This window comes from Palaemon carinicauda, chromosome 30 (genome assembly GCF_036898095.1).
Source record: "Palaemon carinicauda isolate YSFRI2023 chromosome 30, ASM3689809v2, whole genome shotgun sequence".
In the NCBI taxonomy this organism is placed as follows: domain Eukaryota; kingdom Metazoa; phylum Arthropoda; class Malacostraca; order Decapoda; family Palaemonidae; genus Palaemon; species Palaemon carinicauda.
Window position 1 is genome coordinate 72,634,106 of NC_090754.1, and position 23,124 is coordinate 72,657,229.

The 23,124-nt window shown below is 34.8% G+C and overlaps 2 protein-coding genes across 5 annotated transcripts in view; one reads left to right on the forward strand and one right to left on the reverse strand.

Moving 5' to 3' along the window:
• Positions 1-384, forward strand: part of bigmax (helix-loop-helix-leucine zipper transcription factor bigmax) — an 86,046-nt gene extending 85,662 nt beyond the window's left edge. For all 4 annotated transcript variants that reach the window (XM_068354059.1, XM_068354062.1, XM_068354061.1 and 1 more), the window contains exon 7: positions 157-384. In XM_068354059.1, the coding sequence (XP_068210160.1) occupies positions 157-225 (69 nt within the window). In that variant the 3' untranslated portion in view covers positions 226-384. The remainder of the gene's footprint in view (positions 1-156) is intronic.
• Positions 385-1,513: 1,129 nt separating this feature from the next.
• Positions 1,514-23,124, reverse strand: part of LOC137623285 (uncharacterized) — a 426,454-nt gene continuing 404,843 nt past the window's right edge. Inside the window, 4 exon segments of the mRNA XM_068354064.1 lie at positions 1,514-14,052; positions 17,512-17,674; positions 19,345-19,570; positions 20,222-20,328. Of these exon segments, the coding sequence (XP_068210165.1) occupies positions 11,732-14,052; positions 17,512-17,674; positions 19,345-19,570; positions 20,222-20,328 (2,817 nt within the window). The 3' untranslated portion in view covers positions 1,514-11,731.

A 23,124-nucleotide genomic window follows, 5' to 3' on the forward strand; every position in this document is an offset into this window, starting at 1 on the left:
GGAGAACTGATAATAAACTTCAGGCGAGTACAGAAATAAATTATATTAAAAAATTTTCTTAGGTTCAGAAATAACAAATTTTATCAACATTTTGTTTCTGGGGGTAAAGACATTTTTTTGATTAAAATTCCGTTTTTTTTTTTTTTTTTTTTACAGATTCTTCGTGAAATCATGGTTGGAGTTCTGCAGCAGTTGGCCAATCAAGATCCAGCTTATCTATGCTGAGTTGCTACTGTATGCATTTTAATTTTTAAGTAGCTTAGTAAAGAAAGAAAACAAATATTAAATCCAGACAATCAAGAGCTGTGGAATGTAGTGACAACAGAAGGGTGTAAGGTAAATTTAATAGTAAAATTATAGGATTATGAATTGAATGATGAAATGTATAGGAAAGAAATGCAAAATATACAATTATTTTATTCTTCTACATTGCAAAGTTTCAAGAGAGATTGTAGTTACAGATATTAAGTATAATGAACAAACCCACAAGAAAAGAGCAAAGCAGACAAAGATTGCTAACAATGCTTATGAATCGCAAGGCTTCAGAGGGTTGTGGGTTAAAATTATGTCTTTCTTTGATTAATCCCTGCAAATTGTTGTATAGTAATTTTTTATATTTGCTCTTCTCTTGGTCTTATTTTGGTATAAATTTTGCTTTTCTTTTCTTCCCTTTCTATTTTATTATTCACTTTATAATCATATACACACACTAATGTAATATAAATTTTGACTAACTTTCACAAGTAGAAGCTATTTTTTTTTTAACATCACCACTGTAGTCTCTCACATGTGAGGTATTTGTGCCATTTTGATTAGAATGTAGACTGTCAACATTATATTTTCTCAGGGCCAATAATTCATCAGTAAATGAGGGAAAGAAAAGAAATTGTGAAGATAATAGATTTTAATCTACATAAAGTGATCTACACATACAACCAACATATTAAATATTTTTCACTGTAAGAAGTTTCAAGTACCGACGTAGCGATTGCCGACCATAAGTAGGTAGGCAATGGGGTAAGAAGTTATATGAATATCAAAAGTAGAAAACACTTACTCAGCCACTTTTAGAATTCTTACACAACAAATAACAACAACAAGGAGTTGAGTTCAGAATTAATTCAAAATATTCACTAAAACATAGAATTAACAGTATTTTTTTAACACCACATAAAATTATATGATTCTGTTACATCTATACAGTAATTTATTTCCAAATTTAACTAATAAAATTCAATCTAATAAAACAGGGGTAACTTTTCACGGTATGCTAAAAGTTTTAGACGATATTAGAAAGGTAATATGTATATATATATGCACCATTGGCTGGCAAGGATTTTCAACAAAATTTCTACGATACATTTACAAAATTTTTAAATACAGTAATTTATAAAATTTTATATTTATATATTTATATATATTTTATTCTTGGGAGGTTGACCCAAATGAAATCTTCCATATTGTATTTTCTTGCACAGTATATTTACAGTTACATACAAAATTTGTACAAAATTAATGAGAATGCATGTGCAAATAGTACACCGTTTTAAAGTGAGTGTGTGTGCAAAGTACAGTAGTGTTGTGGTAAGCGCAAATGGTAATTTATGAAAATAGGGTAGTTTACAAACAGCATTTTTTTGTCCCTCACACATCCAAGTTTGTGTTGTTGGTTACCACTATTCCTTGCTCTTTCACCTCTCCCCCTTTTAACATAATGAAGGAAAATTGGTTGTTAGGTTAAGCTAGAAAATTGTGTTACTTTTATGGTGTTGAGTAGTACTAAATATAGTATTGTTATTAGTCAAAATAAATAACTTATTTTTTATATAAATTTACATATATATTATAAATATTTGATCAATGTATTTGAGTTATATGGGATTACAAAACTACTTTTCTGGGGCTTTGTAAATATGAAAAAATCTTTAGATTTGCTTATCAAAAACATTAAATTACTGATTTTTTTTAAGAAAAAGATTATATATATACATTAAAGCTAAGTACTATCTTGGCTATATTTGATATTTTTATATTCAGTAACAAACTAATTAAATTGTAAATGTAGCATAAGATAAACTTTATTTACTCCTGTATACACTTCATGAAAACTAACACAGTATATAACTATTCAGTTCAAGGTATGATAATATACTAATAAAAAATGACTGGCACACTCAGCAGTTGCAATTGTGTTTAAAATTAATTTTAAGTGAAGAACAGATGAAAAATTATCTAAAAGATAGGAAAGTAGTTTTCAAAATTTCCAAAGAAAATATAGTACTGTGTATTAATAACTTCTATGTTTTCTTTTCCCATCTTGTATTTGCTAAAAATGACAATTATATGTTAATAATGGTTATGTAGACTCTCAATCTTTTCACCTTATTCTATTTATTCATAGCTCCTAATTGAAAATAATTTATCATAACCAATAATCAAACTTTATTCTTTACAGGGATGGCATAAAGAATCCCATATACTTAGGTGTTATAATCCACCAAGTGATGAGAGTTGCAAGAGGTTTTTAATTATTAGTTGAAAAAAATAATTTTGCAGCATGTAGTATGAAATGGGCTTTTTTTCATGTAGTTGACCAATATAGTAAATGCTAAATTATATTTGTACAGTTAGTCATGTCGTAGAGATTTACCAGATTCAAAATGGTTCTTAATTTCACAGTGCATTGGGCAAGACGATGCAGGGTTAAGGAAATTGCCTACCAGATCATCCAGATAATTGTATATAAATTTAGATACTACCAAGCTGTTGAAAAAGGTGGTAAAAGGTCATACAGTAAGTACAAACAATTTTATATTGAATGATTATTTTATGGTCTTATTTGAAAGTGTATAAAGGTAGACATTTGTACACTATAGACTATCGAGTGTCCCCTGAATGTATAATCATATCTTGCAAAGATAAGATGAATGTAATTTAAAATTAGATAAAGCCTTATAAGAAATCCCAGGCTGTGGAGTCCTAGCATACCAAATTGTGATAAAACCATGGAATAAAATTTATATATGAATGCTTATGATAATTTTATGCAAGTTTGGCTTATTGGGAAATTCTCAATACATATTACCACCATTTCTCTCAATGCTAGTAGAGTAATGTGAGAAAGAGATTAGTAATTAAAATTTAGGCCTGACACTATCTCCCTTCATCAAAAAATATTTTCAAGTCTTTTAACATATTTGATGCGCAGTTCAATTCAGATTTAAATGACCATCTTTACTATATCATACTAAGCAATTGTAATCTTCAAAACCTTCAAAATTTTTCCATAATTTGATAATTTCTTTATTAAAGAATAAATAACATCCTTGGAATTCTTAAAACAAAGGATTGTATAAAAAATTGAAAACATATTGCCCAAAATGCAATTTGCCTTGTCAGAATCAGTAATTATTTACAGACTATCATATATTACTTAACTATGCACTTCTAATAAATTTCAATATCAAGTTTAGAAACTCCTACATATATTACTTTCAGGTATTAAACACCTGTAAGAAAGGGAAAGTATATTGCATCACCATACTCGATTTTACAACAAAATAAACTTCACAAACTGTCATAATTGGCACTCACGTACAGTAAATACTTTTGAATATGTATTCTAAAAGATTCAACATTTGCAACAGTATAAGTGAATAGTGTACTTGGAATGTTCCAGTCTTTTTAAGTTGCATATCATTCTTTAATTTCGCTCCCCACACACGCATGATTACGTACAATATCCTTCACAATTTATTTTTCCATTTGAATGTCATCAACCATTGAAGTTCGATAATTACCATACATACTAATACCTAAAATATTTCTGATGAAAACATGAGCAAATTTTTCTTTGAAATTTCTGACAACTAACATGTTAGTTTTGACAATCTTTAAAAACTTTGCTTGATGGAGCAATATTAATGTGCAAAGTTTGACAGTATGAAGAAAAATAGTGGATACAGCTAGTGATGATAATGATATTTTCCAATAGAATAAGAATTTAACATGATCTATGTCTACCTGTTGATCATCAGCAATAATTTACCTAAGAATAGTTCAATTGAAATAAAAGTTTGGCACAATTCAAAATACAACACATTTATAAATGACATACTGAACTAATACAGTTTAATCTTAGATTGCCTGCTGAACTTTAATAAAACTGCAATAATGAGATATGTTAATTTCATAATGCTGTTTTGTATAAACAAAAGCTTCTCAAAAAAAATATAGGTACTACAATCTGGCTATTTAGTTTACAAGAAAATGAACAATCTACTTACTGAAGAAATAGAAAACTTCTATAAATTATAAGCAGTGTTTATTTTCTAACAAGATAACCCTTTGTCTCACACATTGTAAGTGATATGTATACAGATGCTAACCACCAAATGAAAAATCCAGTATTAAATTTTTACGTCCCTTGAATGGCACGCGAACCCACAACTTTTGAAATACCGATGTATGTATTTCCTTTGAGCTATGAGTGCTTAAGATAGAACAAAGTTTATATACTTCCTTAATACTGGAATGTAGCAGAATATATGGATATGTAGCAAATGTATCTCACTAAAGAAGAACAGTTTCTCTTGTACATGCTATCTTAGCATTTTTTGAAACATATAGGAGGGGCAATCCTTTTCATTGTCTCAGTGAAAATTAAATTCATTTGAAAGCTGCAACATGCAAGATGGTTATTCTCAATATTAAACATTCAAGTTACATGCAAAAAAGTAACTACTCTTTAGTAATAGTTTCATCAAAAATACAAGCACTAAAATTGCTATAGCACTAAACAATATTTATCTTTTCTATCTACCTTTACAGAAGACGGAAGAAAAATGTGACCATCTTTGAGCTTGGAATTTCAAAGCAATTACAAGAAATTATTTAAACAATAGCACAATATTAATTAAACTAGGGCATCAACCACTGTCAAAACCAAGCCCCAAGATAACAGTAACCAGGACGTTGGCACTTGTTTCCTACTACAGAAATAATGTTTCTCTAAAGTATCTATGAATACCTGGAAATGGTATAATATACTTTTGAATACAGAGTATAGATAAATTTCCACATGGCATCAATAATAGTAAAACTTAAATATTTTTTTCCATATGTAGAAACTAGTTTTATGAAAAAAAGATTTTTATCACAGTTTCTAAAAACTATTTAAATTCTGCACAAACATACAGCCAATAAAAAATATTCTGATAACACTACTTACAGTTTATGCCAAATGACATAGCTAATCTCTCAAGGGTTTTTGATTAGTACACTTCTGTTCATTTTGCCTCTGCTACATTTCAGTGTAAAAGTGTGTGCTAAGGGCAATTAAAAAAAAAGAAAAAAAAAATTACGTTAAGATACTAAACACCAGCTGTCTACGATGCATAATAAATAAACTTTCATTTTTAGCCTGAGCTTCAGTGGAAAAATTTTAGCTTGGATATGCTTAAGAGGGAAAAGTGGTCTTAGACGAAGTCCGATATAGTATTTGCATTTGTTCCTATACTTATACAAACCTTTCATCCTTTAATATAAGGATTGCTTTCAGTGGAGCTGAAACGGCCACTGAAATTGTTAATGAGGTAGTCAACGACATGTAAGTTGCCTGGCCCACTCTCCTGTCAAAGACTCTTCACTTTTGTCTTAGCTGCAATAAGTACAGAAGTACTGTTTTGTCCTATCCAAAGCTCTTTTTATCATGTTCAGTTTGAATGGTTTAGGTTGAATTTGTTTATGATTAAACTATGCATAAATTCTCTTTCCAGTTTTAGAGGTGGAAACTGCACCTGTTTATAACTAAACTGGTGATAGATTGTGGTCTCAGGTGGAAGGTTAGATGTATTCTTCGAGGAAGAAAGAAGGTTAGGTCTTCTCTGGTTAGCTCCCATCATTGAGTTCATTGAATCAGCTTTGCACTCTTTTCATTGGCCTGTTGTGAAAGGAGCTTGGGTCCCCCCTTCATCTTTACTACTTGGACAAGGGAGTTCTGCTCCAATCTCTGTTAAGGATAATTTGGAATTTAGAATTGAAAAGATAGCACCTCCCCATGAACAGGTTACACATACAATCGGTAGCCTGGGTGGGTAGCCGCTCCATCATAGAGTCCTCCATTATATATTGCTGGTTCTGTCCTTGTGACGGAATGCTCGCATTTGGAGGGGGCGAACAAATATCCGGGGCAACATAACAAATATTCATTGCTGGCAAGGGATTTTTATGACCCGATGGTGACCTTGGCCTAGTTACAATGTTATTAGAGAAGCCAGATTTGGTGTTGATTGTTCGAGGGTTTTGCACTCATCATGAGTACAACACATTGGGAGTGGTGCAACCATGGTGCTTAATATCAGGTGGGACCTCTGTCATAGATCTACTCTTGGTACCTATTTAGGGGTCTGACCTTCTCTGGAGCTACCATAGTTAGGTCTTTCTAGTTAGGCCCTGCATGAAGTTGAAAATCAGATCTATGGATCTGCTAAGAATTCTATTGCCTCCAATTAGTCCAACAATATCCTGACCCCCTCCCCCCTTTCTAGGCAGCAAAGGTTTTACGTACCCGAGTCTTCTGTATAATCACCTTTTCAGGTTGGCTTGTCAATGTGCACATAGTCTCAGATCAAAAGACATGTCGTTCATGGCTTTTGAATCGACAGTCATGGAGACTTTGGAGAGAAGTCATGACAGAAGTCGCCACTGCAAAACAGTTTTGAAAGCACTGTGAAGTGCTTCGCGTAGATGACAAGGTCGTCATCTCCTGACTTTTAAAAAATAAATACTACTCCTGTCTAATGTAGAGTGACCTTTTTGACACAAGTCAGTAAAGCTCTGGGCAAACTGGGTTTTGAAGAGGGACACTGGTGTCACTGTTTTTGGTAACTGGCATTTCAAAACGCTTTAGTACAGATAGCCACTCCGGTTCTACGAGGGCATCTGTGGATAAACCTTCATGTGAGGCCTTACCCGCAGGATCTGGTGGGTTGGAAGGTTGCCACGTCTTCGACAAAACCCCCATCAGGACCACCTGTAACATCTTCCATTCGGAACAATGTTTTGCATGCCCAGCCCTTCTAGGACCCCAACTGAACCAATTTAGGAAGAAAGGTAGAGGAGGCTGATTATGTTGGAGCTGTCCCTAGCCTGGTGTTACAATTAGTCAGATGCCTGGGAACAGGGTTTGCAGAGACGGCGAAGCCTTTGGTATCGAGCATCCTTCATGAGGGGTACCATCTCCCACTTCTTTTCTGGCCTGACGGCCCTCCACTATATTTGAGTCTTATAGCGTTTGTAACTATCATCCAACAGCATTGGTAGCTCTTGCATTATTGGGAGGTGGAAGAGACACTGCTGAAGAGTAGATTGCACTCAAAGTTTTTGACTGATCTCCAGGTTACTACAGTCACCTCTTCCTGGTGGAAAAGTCAACTGGGGGCTGGAGACCGGTTATCGACCTCTTTCTTTTGAGCCATTTTATACAGCAATTGGGTTTGGCATGGAAACAGTACAAACTACACAATTTCAGCAACGAAGACTACAGGCTTTCAATGGATCTGAAGGATGCACATTTCAAAGCGCCCTTCCATCAATCCTCTCTGAAGTACCTCCACTACTTTCTAAACAAAGCTGTGATCTCATTAACCTATTTTGTGGACCATACACTGTTCCCCAGGTGTTCACACTAGTTGCAGCTTCATCAACCACTTATAGTAATGGCCTACCCTGACTCCTGTTACATCATCATGCACAGAAAGTTGGGGGGTTAACCGAAGTCATCATGATTTTTGCTTCTTAGGAGAAAAGTTCATAAACTTTTCTTGGGACGATTGGTTGATACCGGTCACTTCTGAGAGGCAGTTGCTACATGTTCAAGATTGCATTTTTTTACTTATATTGTGATCTGGGGACTGCAAGAAATGGGCGAGGTCAAATCTCCCTCTCAAGCAGAGGTTCAAGTATCTGTCCATGCTGATAAACATGGCAATAGCGAGAGTATTTACATCAGACGATCGAATCAGTAAGCTCAGGCATTGCAACCATTCTGTCCAGACAGCTTCCAGTTTGATGTTGGCAAAGTCTCCTCTGCCACCTTTCCTCGGAGAGACTAGTTCCTCCACCAGAGATCCCTTCAGTGGTGTTAGGAGAATTACTGGTATCTTCCAGAGATCCTCCTTTCTACTCAGTTTCCTTGGGATAGGAGGCATAGGACAATCTTACCTGTTGGTAGCAGGATGACAAACCACACCAGGAAGTCTCTCTAAACTTCATGTATCCAGACATGCAAATGTTCTCGGGGTGTTAAAAGAGGGGCGGGGCTGTTACATGATGCTCAGTCAGCAGATAAAATTAATCTACATTGACATTTTGGAATAAACAAAGCATTTCAAGAATGTTTGAAGTGGAACTTGTTCTTCATAAAGAAAAACACTACTGTAGTAACTTGCATTCACAAGCAAGGAGGAGTTTCTCAGCCTCTGGCATGTTGACAAGGCAGATCCAGAGAATCATGTTGTAGAGCTGTCATCTAGATATATTCTAGGGAAGAGAATTGTACTGAAACATACGCTCAGCTGCTGGGGTAAAGTTGTAGGGAAGTACCAGGTGTTCTGTCCCCCATTCCAGATACATGTGTAATATTAGGCGATGCTTTCTAACACCCATTGGATCATCTGAATGCCTAGCCTTTCTCTCCTAAAGTATAATTTGCTGGCTGGTCATTCGAGTGTTGATCATGCCAGGTCTTGATGAACCTAGTTACTAACATATGGCAACAAGCCGAGTGGTATCCCAATATGTTAGCATCTCTAATGCATATCGTGAACTTGGTCAACGATCTTGACAAAGAAGCGCTTTCAAGCCACAACTGTGAAAGTCTACTGCTCAACCAAGAGCCTTATCTTTCGACTGAGAAGTACTGTAAAGACCTCTCCTCATGGATGTTGTTTATGCCTGGGAAGAGTTTCAAGCGTTATTGCTCACCCTGGGATGTAACGTGTTCTCAAGTTTCTTAAGTGTACTCCATATATATATATATATATATATATGTATATTAGGATCATCATCATACATCTTGACTCAAGACTTTTTGTACCCGAATTCATCGCCAAAACTAGAATCCATCAGTACAGGACCAAGGTTTAAGACCACCTTCATCCCCTCACTTCATGAAGTGGCAGGTAGCCCTTTTACCGCCAAGCTATTTGGAACTTTCCAACCCTTAACCCCCAAGCATTTTCTTTATCAAGCACATTTTGCAATATTTTTTTTCTTAAACTGCTCTAACAGCCTTAATTTTTGTCATAGAGAGGTCAGGTTGGTTTCATTCTTTTGGAAAATGCCTGAAGTTTCTCAAAGTTATCAAACATATGCAAAAATGTAAATAGCCGTTTTTTGCAAGGACATACCGGTACGCCCATGGGGGTAAAGGGATGAGTTTTGTGAACGTACCAGTACGTCCATTGGGGGTAAAAGGGATAGTAATTGAGACGAGATGCTCTAATATCCTGTGAGGGCTTAGCGACGCTATATGAAGAGGTCTCGGCAACTCTTCACTAGCAATGGAAAAATAAAGAAAGGTGTTAAAGAAAATTCTCTTGATGGCTTTGTGAAACAATCAAGGAACATAAATTTCAACCATTGAAATGGTTGAAGGTAACAGCTCCAACTAGCCAAAAGTTGGGTATAAGTCCAACTTTTGCCTTCAGAAAAATCTTACAGTTGGACAGATGATGAGTGTTTGGAAGTACCAAACAACCTTCTCAGCCCTCTGTATTCAAGGGATTATACCCATAAGTCCTTGACACTTTTGTTCTTGGCCTGGTAGTGACTGTTCAAGTAGTTGTGTAGCAAGCCCAGCTCCCACATGGAACAGAAAGCAAAATTTTATGGAAATAGGTTTGATACAAGTCCGGAGGAAAGTTAGATTGACTGGCTTTTTTGCTGCTTCTTCCTTTCCCCTCACTTAGGGATTATTCATTTGTACCACTGCATGCTGAATCTGACATTGATGCTGATAAGCTACGTTTCTCAGCACCATTCTTACTAGATTGGATCTTCCCTTAACAAGGGGATTTTGGCATCTTCTCCAGGCATTTCATTTCAGTTGTCTCTCCCCTTCGGAGGAAATAGGTTATCCCTTCACTGACCGAGTACCAAGTACATAGTCAAGTACTGCAGGCCGACTTATTCATATAATGGGCTGATATGAGATTACTGGAGTCATCTCTCTTACTCCCAAATAGGAACAGGAGAGAAAAAGAACCAGCCAGTTCACCTCTAATGGAACTTTCTCCATCCATCCATATACCAAAGGCACTTCCCCCAACTTTGGGGGGTAGCCGACAACAACAAGAAACAAAACAAAAAAGGGGACCTCTACTCTCTACGTTCCTCCAGCCTAACCAGGGACTCAGCCGAGTTCAGCTGGTACTGCTAGGGTGCCACAGCACCTTATCTTTCTACCCACAAATAATTGTTTCTCCCTGTTTTATAGGGTGAAAGATTCATATTGTCATAGGAATAAGTGACAAATTTTAAAAGTAATTTGTTGAAAGTCAAAAGTGTCTGACAGGAAAGTGGGTGGGGCTTCTCATAATGCTCGCCACCTCTGTCATTAATTATCTCGTTAACGATATCAAACGGCTCCACTGAATACACTCCCTATTATAAAAGACTCCAGTTTGTGGAGCTAAGAAAATACAAATTACTCTCAAAATTTGTGATATTCTGTTATACTTATTATTAGGTGATATGCAAGAAAAAGAAAAAAAAAAACACTAATAAATATCCAAAGTATCGACCTACCTTATTCAGTTACCTACAGATTTTTCAAAACACATACACTACAACACAATACAACATGGATATGGCATATGATCACTGACATCGGAGAGGTATTTATGCAAAATATTTCATTTGAAAGAGCAATATACATAATTGGCATAATTATATGTACACTATATACAATAGATTATATATGTTTTGTCCAAAAGTCAAACCTTGCATTAAGGCCATCTTCACCCGTTCGCTCCTCACTGAATAAACAAAATAATCACACAAAGAGGCCAGATGCAACACCACCACATTCAAGAATACACATTTCCTGATTCGGGAGATTGTACATTTTCATATGAGCTGCTTTACACACACAGGCCATCATTTTTATTTTGGAGTTTATAAAAGTATCAAGTTTGAGAACACTGGATGGCCTTCTCTCGCAAAATATCTACACTGAACAAACCTACAGGCAGGAGTCAGCCAATACCTACTTCAGAACACAGATATTTGGTCTAAATTTCTGAACGGCACTTTCGGTTAACAAATACAAATCTTAAACTTATTCTTGGAATCTAATTCGTTATCTCACAGATTAAGTTTTGTTTTTATCTAAAAAATCACTTTAGTTTGTGTTATTAATTGAAACCACAGTAATCTTTGGCAGGAGGGTATAAAAATACCCAATTTCTATAAGTTCATCAAACAACCTCAACTACTGTAATACACATCTTAGGGACCGAGATCTTATGAACGTAAGCAATAAATAAAAGAAAAAAACACCCACTTGTTTAGAAGAGCTATGTAAACAATGTTTGTAACTGAATAATGTCCAAATCAGTCACTTACGAGAAAGAAAACACATCTTTACTTTATAAACTATTTTTGTCTTCATGAACAAAAATATAGATCTCATTAGTCACTATAAATACTGCACTACTTAAATGTGATTTTATCTCCATACTTTCTGGAGTTTTTTAAGTGAAACTTTCTTGAGCTTGTGCACAGCAGCTCTCAGATCGGAAGCAGGATGCTCCTCATCTGAGAGTACTTCCCCCTCAGAGTGAGCACCACTAGATCCACCAGCTCTCCAAGTGTCATGGAGACTTTTGAATCTACGGTCTGGAAAATTCTCATGAGCAGCAGCCAGAGCACTTGGGTCACTATAAGTTTCTTTAACTGGGCGGCGTTCATAATGTCTCGATCGGCTAACACGACTAATGGCAGTTGACAAGGTTGAAGAAATGGCTGAAGCAGCAGCTGAAGCCCTACTAAAAGTACCTGTGCCATCCAAAGGAGCTCCACGCTCCCTCAGCACCAATTTTCCTAAGGTTTTCCAGGCTGCCTGCACCTTGTATATATTTTCTGAGTCTGGTAATGCTCTTCTTTCTACACGAGGGCATTTACGTCTTGTAGTTCCAGTCAGATCAGTTAACTGGCCATATTCTAGTTCCTCAACGAGCACAAATCTTGTTGGATCTTCCATTCGGCGAGCTTTAACCAAAGCTTGGGCTAGAATATCTTGTGCTGTACTTGAGGTAGGTGCTTTCAAAATAGTGTATGGGATTTGGGCAGAGACATTATATACACAAACCAGAAAAGTATCTTCTTCCTCCCATCCTTTGGCCTCTTCATTAACTTCCCCTTCATTGCTCTTCTTTTTCTTTTCTTTTGAAGCAGTGCTCATGATGGTAGTAAGCCATGCTCTTGTGCTAGGATCATCTGCAGTTTTCTTCAATACAAATTTTCCTTCACCCTGCCACTGTGCTTGAGCTTCTAAAGGTCTTTCATTAATATCAAGAATGCGTTGCGTAGTGGGTTTGTCTTCTTTCTTCTGCCATCCTTTAGCTACCTCTTCAATCAGTATGTAGTCTTCTAAGCGAGCTCCTTTACCAATTTTCATCACAGCTTTATTAATGACATCCCTAGTTGTACATTCCTGCGTAGCACTGATTACAGTGTAAGGCTCATCTGGTACTACTCCATGAATTTTAACGAAGAATTTTCGCCTTTTCAGTGGTACTGTTGGAGTGGCTTCATGTTCAATATCTAATTCTTTCACCTTAATTGAATCTACAGACGGTTCAAGATTTGCTGACAGCTGCTGTATTTCATATTCCTCCTCTTCCATTAATGTGTATATAAATAAAGTTGATACAGGAAGAGGCTGATTTTGTTGGTTTCGTAGACGAATGTGGCGATAGCCTCTCCTTAAACAACGTAAAGGCAAAATCCTTTGTGCAGTCATATGTCCAGTTGCTGTATCTGTTACAGTTAACCTCAAAAATGCTAAATCTTTAAACATAACTTTAATATTAAAAGTTTCATTCCAAATAGGATTGAAGGAATTTCTATGACTAGGTTTGGTTTTGAACTTGATGCAATCAACAGGAATACCTAAAATTTCAACTTCAACTTGAGGGTTTCCTTGAAAGTTGTTCTGACACACATACTGTCCTGATATTATAACTACTTTGAGGTTCAGGACATGAAGACCATCAAATTCCTTGTCAAAGGGATTGAATCGTCTATACATCATATGTTTATCATCCCACATAACCTTTGGTTTTGGTACATACCCACATCTACCATTTTGCTCAAACATTGCGTAATTAAGATGAAGATATATATCATCAGTTTGATAATTCAATGCTGCCATTTGGATACCAAATGCCCAAAAATAAAGTGGATTAAAATTAGAAGAGTCAATCCGCATAGCTGCAGGATAGGTACGCATTAGCTGACCTTCAGTGTGCTGGAGAGCTTCGAGAGGTTGTCGACGACACAAACGTTTGGCTGTATTTTCATTGAGAGATGAGCACTGATAACATGGATGAACACCCATTGGCCTTTTAAGGATTGGAGGCTGTAAAATTGGCTCAAGTCTGCTAGGATCAGAAGCCATTTGTGTGTGAACTAATATAGGAGTGTTCGTTATAATTGGTGGTTGAACTGTGCTCTTGCGACCCCCAATTTTCTTTGCTTTCACACTTTCTCTTGGACTCGTTGGGTTGAAACCAGTGAACTTCACAGCCTGACAATAGTTTACAAGATCTGACAGTTCCTTAGCAATTTGACTACTTTGCTTTTTCATCTTACTTCTAGTTTCATCATCCTGCAAGTGATCATCACTTTGAGATTTTGGTCTTAAACGATTCCCTTCAGCACTAGAGAGAGATTCAGTGCGCGTACCCATGGAAACACTCTTTATAACGAGGCACTTCTCATCCTCAAATAAACTGTCGTGATGTGCAATATCAAATGGGTTGTGTTCTGAAATAATTAATACAATTAGTTTAAACATCATGACAAATATTACTAAAAATATTTTACTTGTAAGACCAAAGAACTGTGAACTACATGAAAAGACTCTAAAATTATAAAGGAAAATGACATTACAGTAACTGCAGTTTATAGTTTACCTATTAAAGTTGTAAACAAATAGAATCAAACTTTGTTACAATTATTAGCGAATGCATGTTTAGAGAAAATCATGCTCACATTTTCCTACCTGAACATGTTAGGCAATTACATAAGTAAAATATGAGCCTTGCTTTAGTACTGGCAATGAATGTAGCTAATCAAATATTATTTTAACTAACATTCTATCATTTTCAAACACTTCACTTCTCAACAGTATTAATAGCTGTAATTCTAGGTTTTGGTGTAAATTTGAAAATGTTCCTCACTAATTGACATTTTCACACAACACCTCCATAGGTGTTTACAGGTTAGAATGGGCATTGCATTGTACACAGTACAAGATACTGAAGGCTCTTGATATGTCCTTTCAGCAGTAAATTCATTGTTGTCTGCTTTTTATTTTTCATATTATTACTACAGCTTGGCTAGTAATAATGATGATAATAATAATAATAATAATGATTATAATAATAATAGGAAAAATAGAATTTAAAAAAAGCAATGCATTTAATGCTGAAAGAGCCTTCAGGATGCTACAAGCCCAAGGATTTCAACGGGAGGGGGGGGGGACCATTGAGAAAGGAAATAAACTACACAAGAAGTAATAAATAAATAATATAAAATATTTTAAGATCAGTAACATTGTTGAAATGGATTGTCAGCCTGTTCAACATAAAACCATTTGCTACAAGTTTGAACTTGTAAAAGTTCCATTGATTCAACTGCCCGATTAGGAAGATCATTCCACAAACTGATCACAGCTAGAATAAAACTTCTAGAATACTGTATAGTATAGTATTGAGACAAAATTTACTGCATACCTAGTACTATGTGTTTCATGCCCCAAAATTTTCACCGTGCAATAATTTTAGCTAGCTCTATATTAAGGAATTTACCAACCCAAGATCTACATTCAGGAGATGGAATTGAGGCAAAGAGTAGCCTCATCTGCATATGCCAAACTACATACGTGTATATAATATGAAAAGAAATGAATGGGCCAAGAACACTACTCTGGGGAATACTAGATATCACATGCAACTTTGAAATCTAGGACTTGAAAATTCGATAATGATGCTAAGAAGAGACCCACCTACTCCCAACTGTCTAAGTTTGAAGACAAGGGCCTCATGATTAACACGGTCAAAAGCAGCACTAAAATCAAGACCAATCTTATGAACTTCCTGACTACAATCTAGGGATTTCTGTACACAGCATTGGAGATTGTAAAAAGGGCATTGCATGCTCCAAGGCCTTTACAAAAGCCATATTACAAACTTGAGTACAGATAATTAAATTCAGCACACCTATTTAGACATTTGACAGAAGATTACCTTCAGCATACATATTAGGCATTTTGCCAAAAGGTGTTCACAAACTCTTGATAATATGAGTTATGGAAATTGGGTGGTAATCAGCAAGGTATTTACCAATTCTCAAACAAGTGTAAATAGAACCTCTTCTTGCTAACTTAAAATATCATAACTCGGAAGCTAAGAAATCCGAGGTCTTTATATATATATATATATATATATATATATATATATATATATATATATATATATATATATATATATATACATATATATATATATATATATATATATATATATATATATATATATATATATATTATATATATATATATTATATATATATATATATATATATATATATATATATATATATATATATATATATATATATATATATATATAAAGGCAAAATATTATTTAGATCTACTCCTCCATAAGCTTCAAGGGCCATCAAGAGTGTTTTCATTTCACTGTACCAAAAAGCTATACTAATTAGTTTAGCCTCAGGAAAACAGGAATGAGGAATATTGAGTTTCTCATTACTATCAAATACATGAGCCAAAAGAATTGCCTTTCCCAGCCATCTGGTTTAAGTAAAGGAGGAGCTTTTAACTCTACACCAAAGAGTGCAGATTTAAGGATAGCCCTCCACTTATGTTCCTGGGTTGTACCAGAAATGGCTTATTTTATGGTTAAAGTGTATTAATTTTCAGTTTGAAGCATAAACTCTTGAGAAACAGCTCTTAGGAAGTACATACAGTTATTCCAAATCAAATCTGATCTGTTACCTATTACACTTCATAAAATAATAGGCATCCTGCTTTTTCAATAAGCTTGTCCACAATCATCATTAAACAGTTTATTTTTCACTAATTTAGCACATGAGAAGGGATATGCCTATCAATTATGTTAACCATATTCTCGTTCAAGATAACCACTGGAGAATCAACTATGTTATAATGCCAGGGGAGTCAGCATATACTAGGTCTGTCCAAGCAGTTACCAGACCTGTGGGTAGCTTTACTTAATATTTGCTAACAGCCTGATTCAGAAGTCCAAAGCTCTTAAGTACCCAAAGCTCTTAAGCAATGGCCATTGGTAAGAGAAACGGAATTTAACCACTTTATGGTGAGTGTTGATATCACCAAAAAGAACAAAAGGAGCCTTTCTATAATCGTCTTGTACCTTAGCCATAATAGTAAGAAGACAATCAAAGATTGAATCATCCAAGTCTGAATTCCGATATTTTGAGCCCAAATTAAAGTTGTTATGCCTATCACAAACTTTTATTACCTTAATCTCACGACATCCACATTCATACCAGGACTTTTGAGAAGCAGATTAGTCACTTCTAATATTCACCACCATTCCCCCTGACCTATGAATGGCATCCCATTTCAAATTCGCTTTTTTAAAACCTGTAGTTAAGGAGCTCAGATGAGGGCCTCATTTGAGAAACCAAAGTTTCTTAGCATAATAGAATATCACTGTCTTGTATACTGCATACAGTCCACAAATATTGCAATATATTAGATGACACTTTGCTCAATATCCAGACAGAATAAGAATTAAAAGTAATGAAAAGTTTCATCATACCTAAATACAATCTTAATAATGTTGACAAAAACAATATGTACACAAAATTCATAAAACCCACAGACCAAAGATAAGAAGAAATTGGCCATTCAAAGCCAAGCATAACAGGATAGCCACTTCAACATAAGGGAAGACAGTAGCACTGGTTTTGAAAATGATTACCAGACAGGGAAAAAACATGGGGAAAAGGCAACCTATTGGTAAACCACCAGGCATCCATGACCCTTCTATCAAGCTTGCCCAACACACCATTTAAAAAAATGATCTCACATTGAGCTCCTTAACTTTACGTCATTTCATTTGCAATTATGATTTAGTAATAAATGAGACTATTTAGTCTTGTTAAACTATTCTATAATACTAATAATAATAACAACACAAAAAAAGAATCTTTTACCTTCATCATCATAATCATCGTCGTCATCATCATCATCTGTCTCAGGGTCATTAAGGGATCCAGTGGATGCATTACTGACAAGAGAATTTGTTCGACCACTTGGTTTATTTGAAAGTCCTCTAACACTTAATCCGGGGGCAACTTCAGCAACCAGCTTCTTATTCTGAAGATATAGTGAGCATAAATTAAAATAATCCCACACTTTAAACTTCACATTAATAAATAGCATGTATAATAGTACAGTACTACATTAAAAAAAAGAACTTTGAATATGAGCAATTTGTTAGGATACAGGCTGTTACCAACCATGAAATGGGATGCATTTGTGAAGATGGAATTAAAGTTGATATGGATCCTAATGAAGTAACTTAAGATATAATATAATACAAGATATGTAAGAAAAGAGGAGAAGGTGCTTGGAATATGCCAAGTTATTCGGAGTATGTAAAGAAAAGTGTCTTACAATAGCAGAGTAAACAGTACCGTGCTACTGATTCTAAATAATTATAGATGTTTCAGCGCTCATCCTGTTTATATGATTTTATCACCATTAGCTTTTTAATATGAATGACATTTTCATCATGAACAACATTTAAAAATGTTTTTTTATACATGCTCGGTTATAGATTTGGCACATTTAAAAAAAAAAAAAAATAGTTACTTGCTCTATCCTTTCAAAATCTTTACTTTGAATTTACTCATAGTTTTATTGCTTGTTAGACTGTTATTCATTCATATTTTATTACAAATTTATTTTTATATACATACTGTAATTAGTCATCTTTCCAGCAATTGTATGATATTCTAGTACCCCTAAATTTATGCATTACCAAATAATGAATTTTGAATACTAGCTTGACTTCCTATATCTATTTTGTTCAGAACTTCCATTGTAAGAGTAAGTGGATAAAGATACTGTATTAAGTTATAATCCAATGTTTTGAATATGCAATAGTTTAGATATAAACAAACACACTTAGCCAATTCCTTATTCGAATGATTTTCAACAGAGTATTTTAGTTTAACAGTGGTGGAATTTAAAGCTCACCTCATTCCTTGTCGAGGGTTTAAGAATTATAAGTCCCTATTATATAAGAAGTCCCTAATATATGAGAAAAGTACAGTACAACTATGTACAGTATTCATACATGTCAAGTTTTTACTACACAGGTGAAGCTTATTACATTATGTAAATGTGAGAGTTACTGATTTGTTGTTCAAGAAAGACACACGTGTGTCTCTCAGATATCTATGGTGGTTCAATGTTTTTATGGATGGAGTCAAAAGTTAGTTGGATAAAGACCAGAGATGTAGGTGGAAAGTTATGAGATAAGAAATGGGTTGTGAATTTTTGTAGTGGTTAATGTTTGCTGAATATTTAAGAACTAGTTGGTGATTACAGTATAACAAGAAATTGATGAGATGAGTTTTTCCAAGATGAAAAATTTTAAACAAGGAAATAGATAGAATTGTTTGTATTATAAATTCTAGGAACAATAAATTGAGTATACACAGTATATATATATAGTAAGAGAGGATTTAAGAAAATTTTACGATACATTTGATTGAATAATTTCACAACATTCAAATGAAATCACAGAAGTATTTTCTATAAAGAAGTTTAAAATACATGTTGCAGTTCTTGGTCTTTTGCTTGTAACAAAACTGAGGTGAACATTTTATTATTTGATCCTGATAGTGCTTGGAAGAACAGATATTGATAGATCAATATATTTTCTGTTTATTAACAAAAATGATTCTGCGCTCACTAACATGGTCTGGAAGACGGCAAAATCCATTTAAAAATCAAGAAAGAATTAATTCTGGACTTACTTTAATTAATATCCGGTGCTTGAGCTGAGATGGACTTGGCAGATGAACTTCCTCAGAGAAGTCAGATTCGAAAAGAAATTTTGTGACCAATTTTTCACCAAACACTTGCATGAATATCTGGGCCATCCGAGCCTGCTGCATTACAGAACAATGATTTTCAATGGACAGTATGATGGGGTACGGAGATGTAATAAACGCACTACGATTTATTGTCTCCACAACACTCCTGCAATCAAATAGGGATATTAAAGTTCATATTCTACAACTGTCTGTAAAAATTAAACTATAAATTGTTTATTTTGAATAATACAGTGCACCACAGTACATGCTAAAATTAACCTCATTTACTTATCACATTACGAAATGGATACCTGTGTTTCCTTTAGTGGTTTCATTGTTATACTCATATGTCACTTAATTATTATCATCAGTTTTCCCATAATCAAATTAAATAAAAAATGGATAAAAGATATTAGAGAGCATCAAACTAAATTTGAAATGTTTTTGTTATTTTTTTACTTTAAAGCTCCATTTCATGCTATGGTCATGTTACTTTTATAAGTAAAATATCTATATATTTTTTTAAAATAAACTTAATAGTATTAAAAAGACACAGATTGACCGTGGACAAAAGTTACACATCAAAAACTTATTATGATATGCATAACTCATTTGTCCACTTGGTTCCATTACTTGGGATATTTTTTATCTTAATGACTTTATCTCTTCTACATACAGTACAAGATCAAATAACACTGGTACTAACAGCTTTACTTTAAAGTGAAACTTTACATGGGTGATAATTATTTTAAGATATGTACAACTTTAAGTTAGAACAAAACCCCTTTTATATGCTCTCCCTCTCCCCCTTTCTTACTTGAAAGGAATTTTGGTGGTAAACGTATGTCCATGGTAGATCATAGGTGTCTCGTCATCTCCATCCCAGCAGTCAAGTTCTACGCAGCGACACCCAGTCAAGAGGACCTGAATTTTATATGCAATTATCAATTATTTTAAACAATATAACTTATACACTATTTTAATTTCTACTAGATATCAAACAAAATATCCAATATCCTAAAAACAAATGGATAAGAAAATGTATTTTAATAAAATTATTTTTTTTTCTATATAAATCTATCATTTACATTATGACATTCATGGCTTTCACAAAACCTAGACAGTCTTTCCTTCTCAAAAGGTTAAAATGGTCTATAGGTTGCATGACAGACAGTATGTGCAACCTAGTTCCTAGTTGGTTCATGGGCCACTGATGTAATTAAAATTTCAAAGGAAAAATATTTATAGAAAACTTCATATATTTTACAATAAACCCATCATTTACATTAGACCCAATTGCTACCATTAGTGCAACCCGAGTCTATGTAATCTAAAATGGAGCCTTAATAAGCAAAGATATCACCTAAGGAAACTCAGAAGTAGATGTCCTTCAGGCTGAAGGATACAAAACAAGATCTTTTCTAAAAAAGAGCATTGGGATAAGTTGTCAAGGCTGAGGAGGGGAGCAACCCTTAATTAAGCCATCTTGGGCATCACCCATCACTGTTGAAAATTTGGAGAGCCATAATAAGAGAGGTAATTTAGAGCAACAAGAGTGAGCCATCCTCCTCTTTAAAATCATATCCAGAGTGCCACTGCTGGTGTAGCCATTCCAAATGGAGAGGCAATTATGTCTCACCATGCAGATGGTACCCTAAGGAGGGAGAAATAATAATTAGAAAAAAAAGTTTAGTGTTCTTGTCACTACCCGTTTCCAGGAACAGAAATGATTTATAACAATTAAAGTAAAACCTTACAATAATAGACAGTTTATAAAGGATATTGGAAAAAAAAAACATCCTAAGATGTGTACGGCTGGCGGTATAAAGGTCACCGTAAGAAGTACTGTATATATTCTAGTATGATGCTACTTCTTAGAATCAAATTTTAATGGGGTTGCATCATACAAAAGATATAAAATCCGTGTGTGTACTGCTTGGCCAGGCTACACTATTAAGTAAAATACGTGGACTTACTGTGATTAAAAAATATTGCTGTATTTGAAATAAACAGGATTTTGATAAAACTGATGTTTTATTTAACTGTATCCAATAGTAATGAATGTAATTTTAACTTAGTATCGTATTACGAAATAAAAAAAAAAACACTGCAAATATGCATTTTTGAATGTGTTTATTTACAAAATGATCAAGACTAACTGTCTATGCTTTTCAAATTAGCTGATTAGTGCAAACTACTAAGGGTTTTTTTTTTCCTGGCTAAAAGTTACACTTACCACTGGGTAGTTTTAGTGCAGTTTGTTTTATCTTTTGATATCAAATACCTCAACTGCTAATTTATATTGGTGTTTTCTCCAGTTTCTGAAACTGCTTTACCCAATGGCAAACAGCTTAGCAGCTTGAACATTGTTTTCTCAGCTTCAGCTAGAACTTTTAGTTCAAATATTAACTTTCTGATCTTTTCTTCATAATGAAAAATGGTATAAAGTAATAATGTATCAGGTCATATTCTATTTAGACATCATTTGTAACAACTACGGTACTTATTTACTTTTGTATGGTGGTTAAAAAGTAAGGAAAATAACTGTTGTTATCCAAACTGGTCAGTCATAAGTATACAGCAGTTTTATGTTTGGTTGTTTATAACCTAGTGTGTTACTAACGATATTTGTATCAGTCTCTTTTGCTTTTTTTAACTTATTGAACTAGAAGTTGGGATAGAGAGATGCAGGAAAATAGGCCAGTTTATTACACAGAACAGCAGGGTTAGACAGGTCTTCAAGGGATTGTGACTGAGAATAGCCTTTGATTCTGCAGTAATGAAGGTCCTTCAGGTAATCTTCCAAAACAATTCTACAATGAATTCCTCTGCTGCTATAACATTGGAGCTCATAGCCTCACTATGTTGCATAACACAATGGATTATAGTTGTTCTCTTGAAGTTTTCAAACCAGCCATGGCTGAAGCAGTCTTGAATGTTTAATTTTCTTTCTCTGCTGGCATACCTAGCTCCATTTTAACAAGGTCAGCATACAATACCTTTGCTTTGTCACAAATAATGTTCTAGGTAATTGTATCTCCTGCTACCCGCTTCTCATTGATCCAGATGGACAAATTGTGGATGTTCTATGTTTTACGATTGTACAATTTTGCCGGTCTGCTACATGCCTACCTTGTTCATAAGTACAGTACTGTATTCATTGATAATTCACTTTTTAACGTCAACAGTAATCATCTCCTTACCGTTTAGCTAATGTAGTGTACTGTTAACTGGATGGTGAACAATAGGAATCAATTCGATAAAAGACACGCAATCACAACTCTACAGAGAACAGTTCCAAAGACGCACAATATCTTATATTCTGCTAAGAGTGCTGCGCAGGGAGTGGAAGAGTTAAGATTTAAGAAAAGGAGGGGGGGGGGGGAAATATAAGCTAAAGCAAAATAAAATGGAATAAAAATCATGTGAACATGTCGTCGTCGGCGCCCACTCGTGTCCGAGTATTGGGTTCTGTCGTTAGCCATCAGCCTCCTATCTGTGGGGTGGGTGCTTATGCCTGATGTGGCTGTTAAGTCCTAGTCTGTGGTGGAAGAGTCGCGGACAGTGTTCACAAGGGAGGGTAGGTGGTGGGCGGGGCTGTTCTAATCGCTCTCTCCTTCTTCTCCTCCTAGCCTCCTCATTTTGTCTCCTCCTCTCCTCGAAGTCCACGGTGCCATGGTGTACTGTACTCCTCCAGGTTTTCCTGTCCCTGGCTGTTTC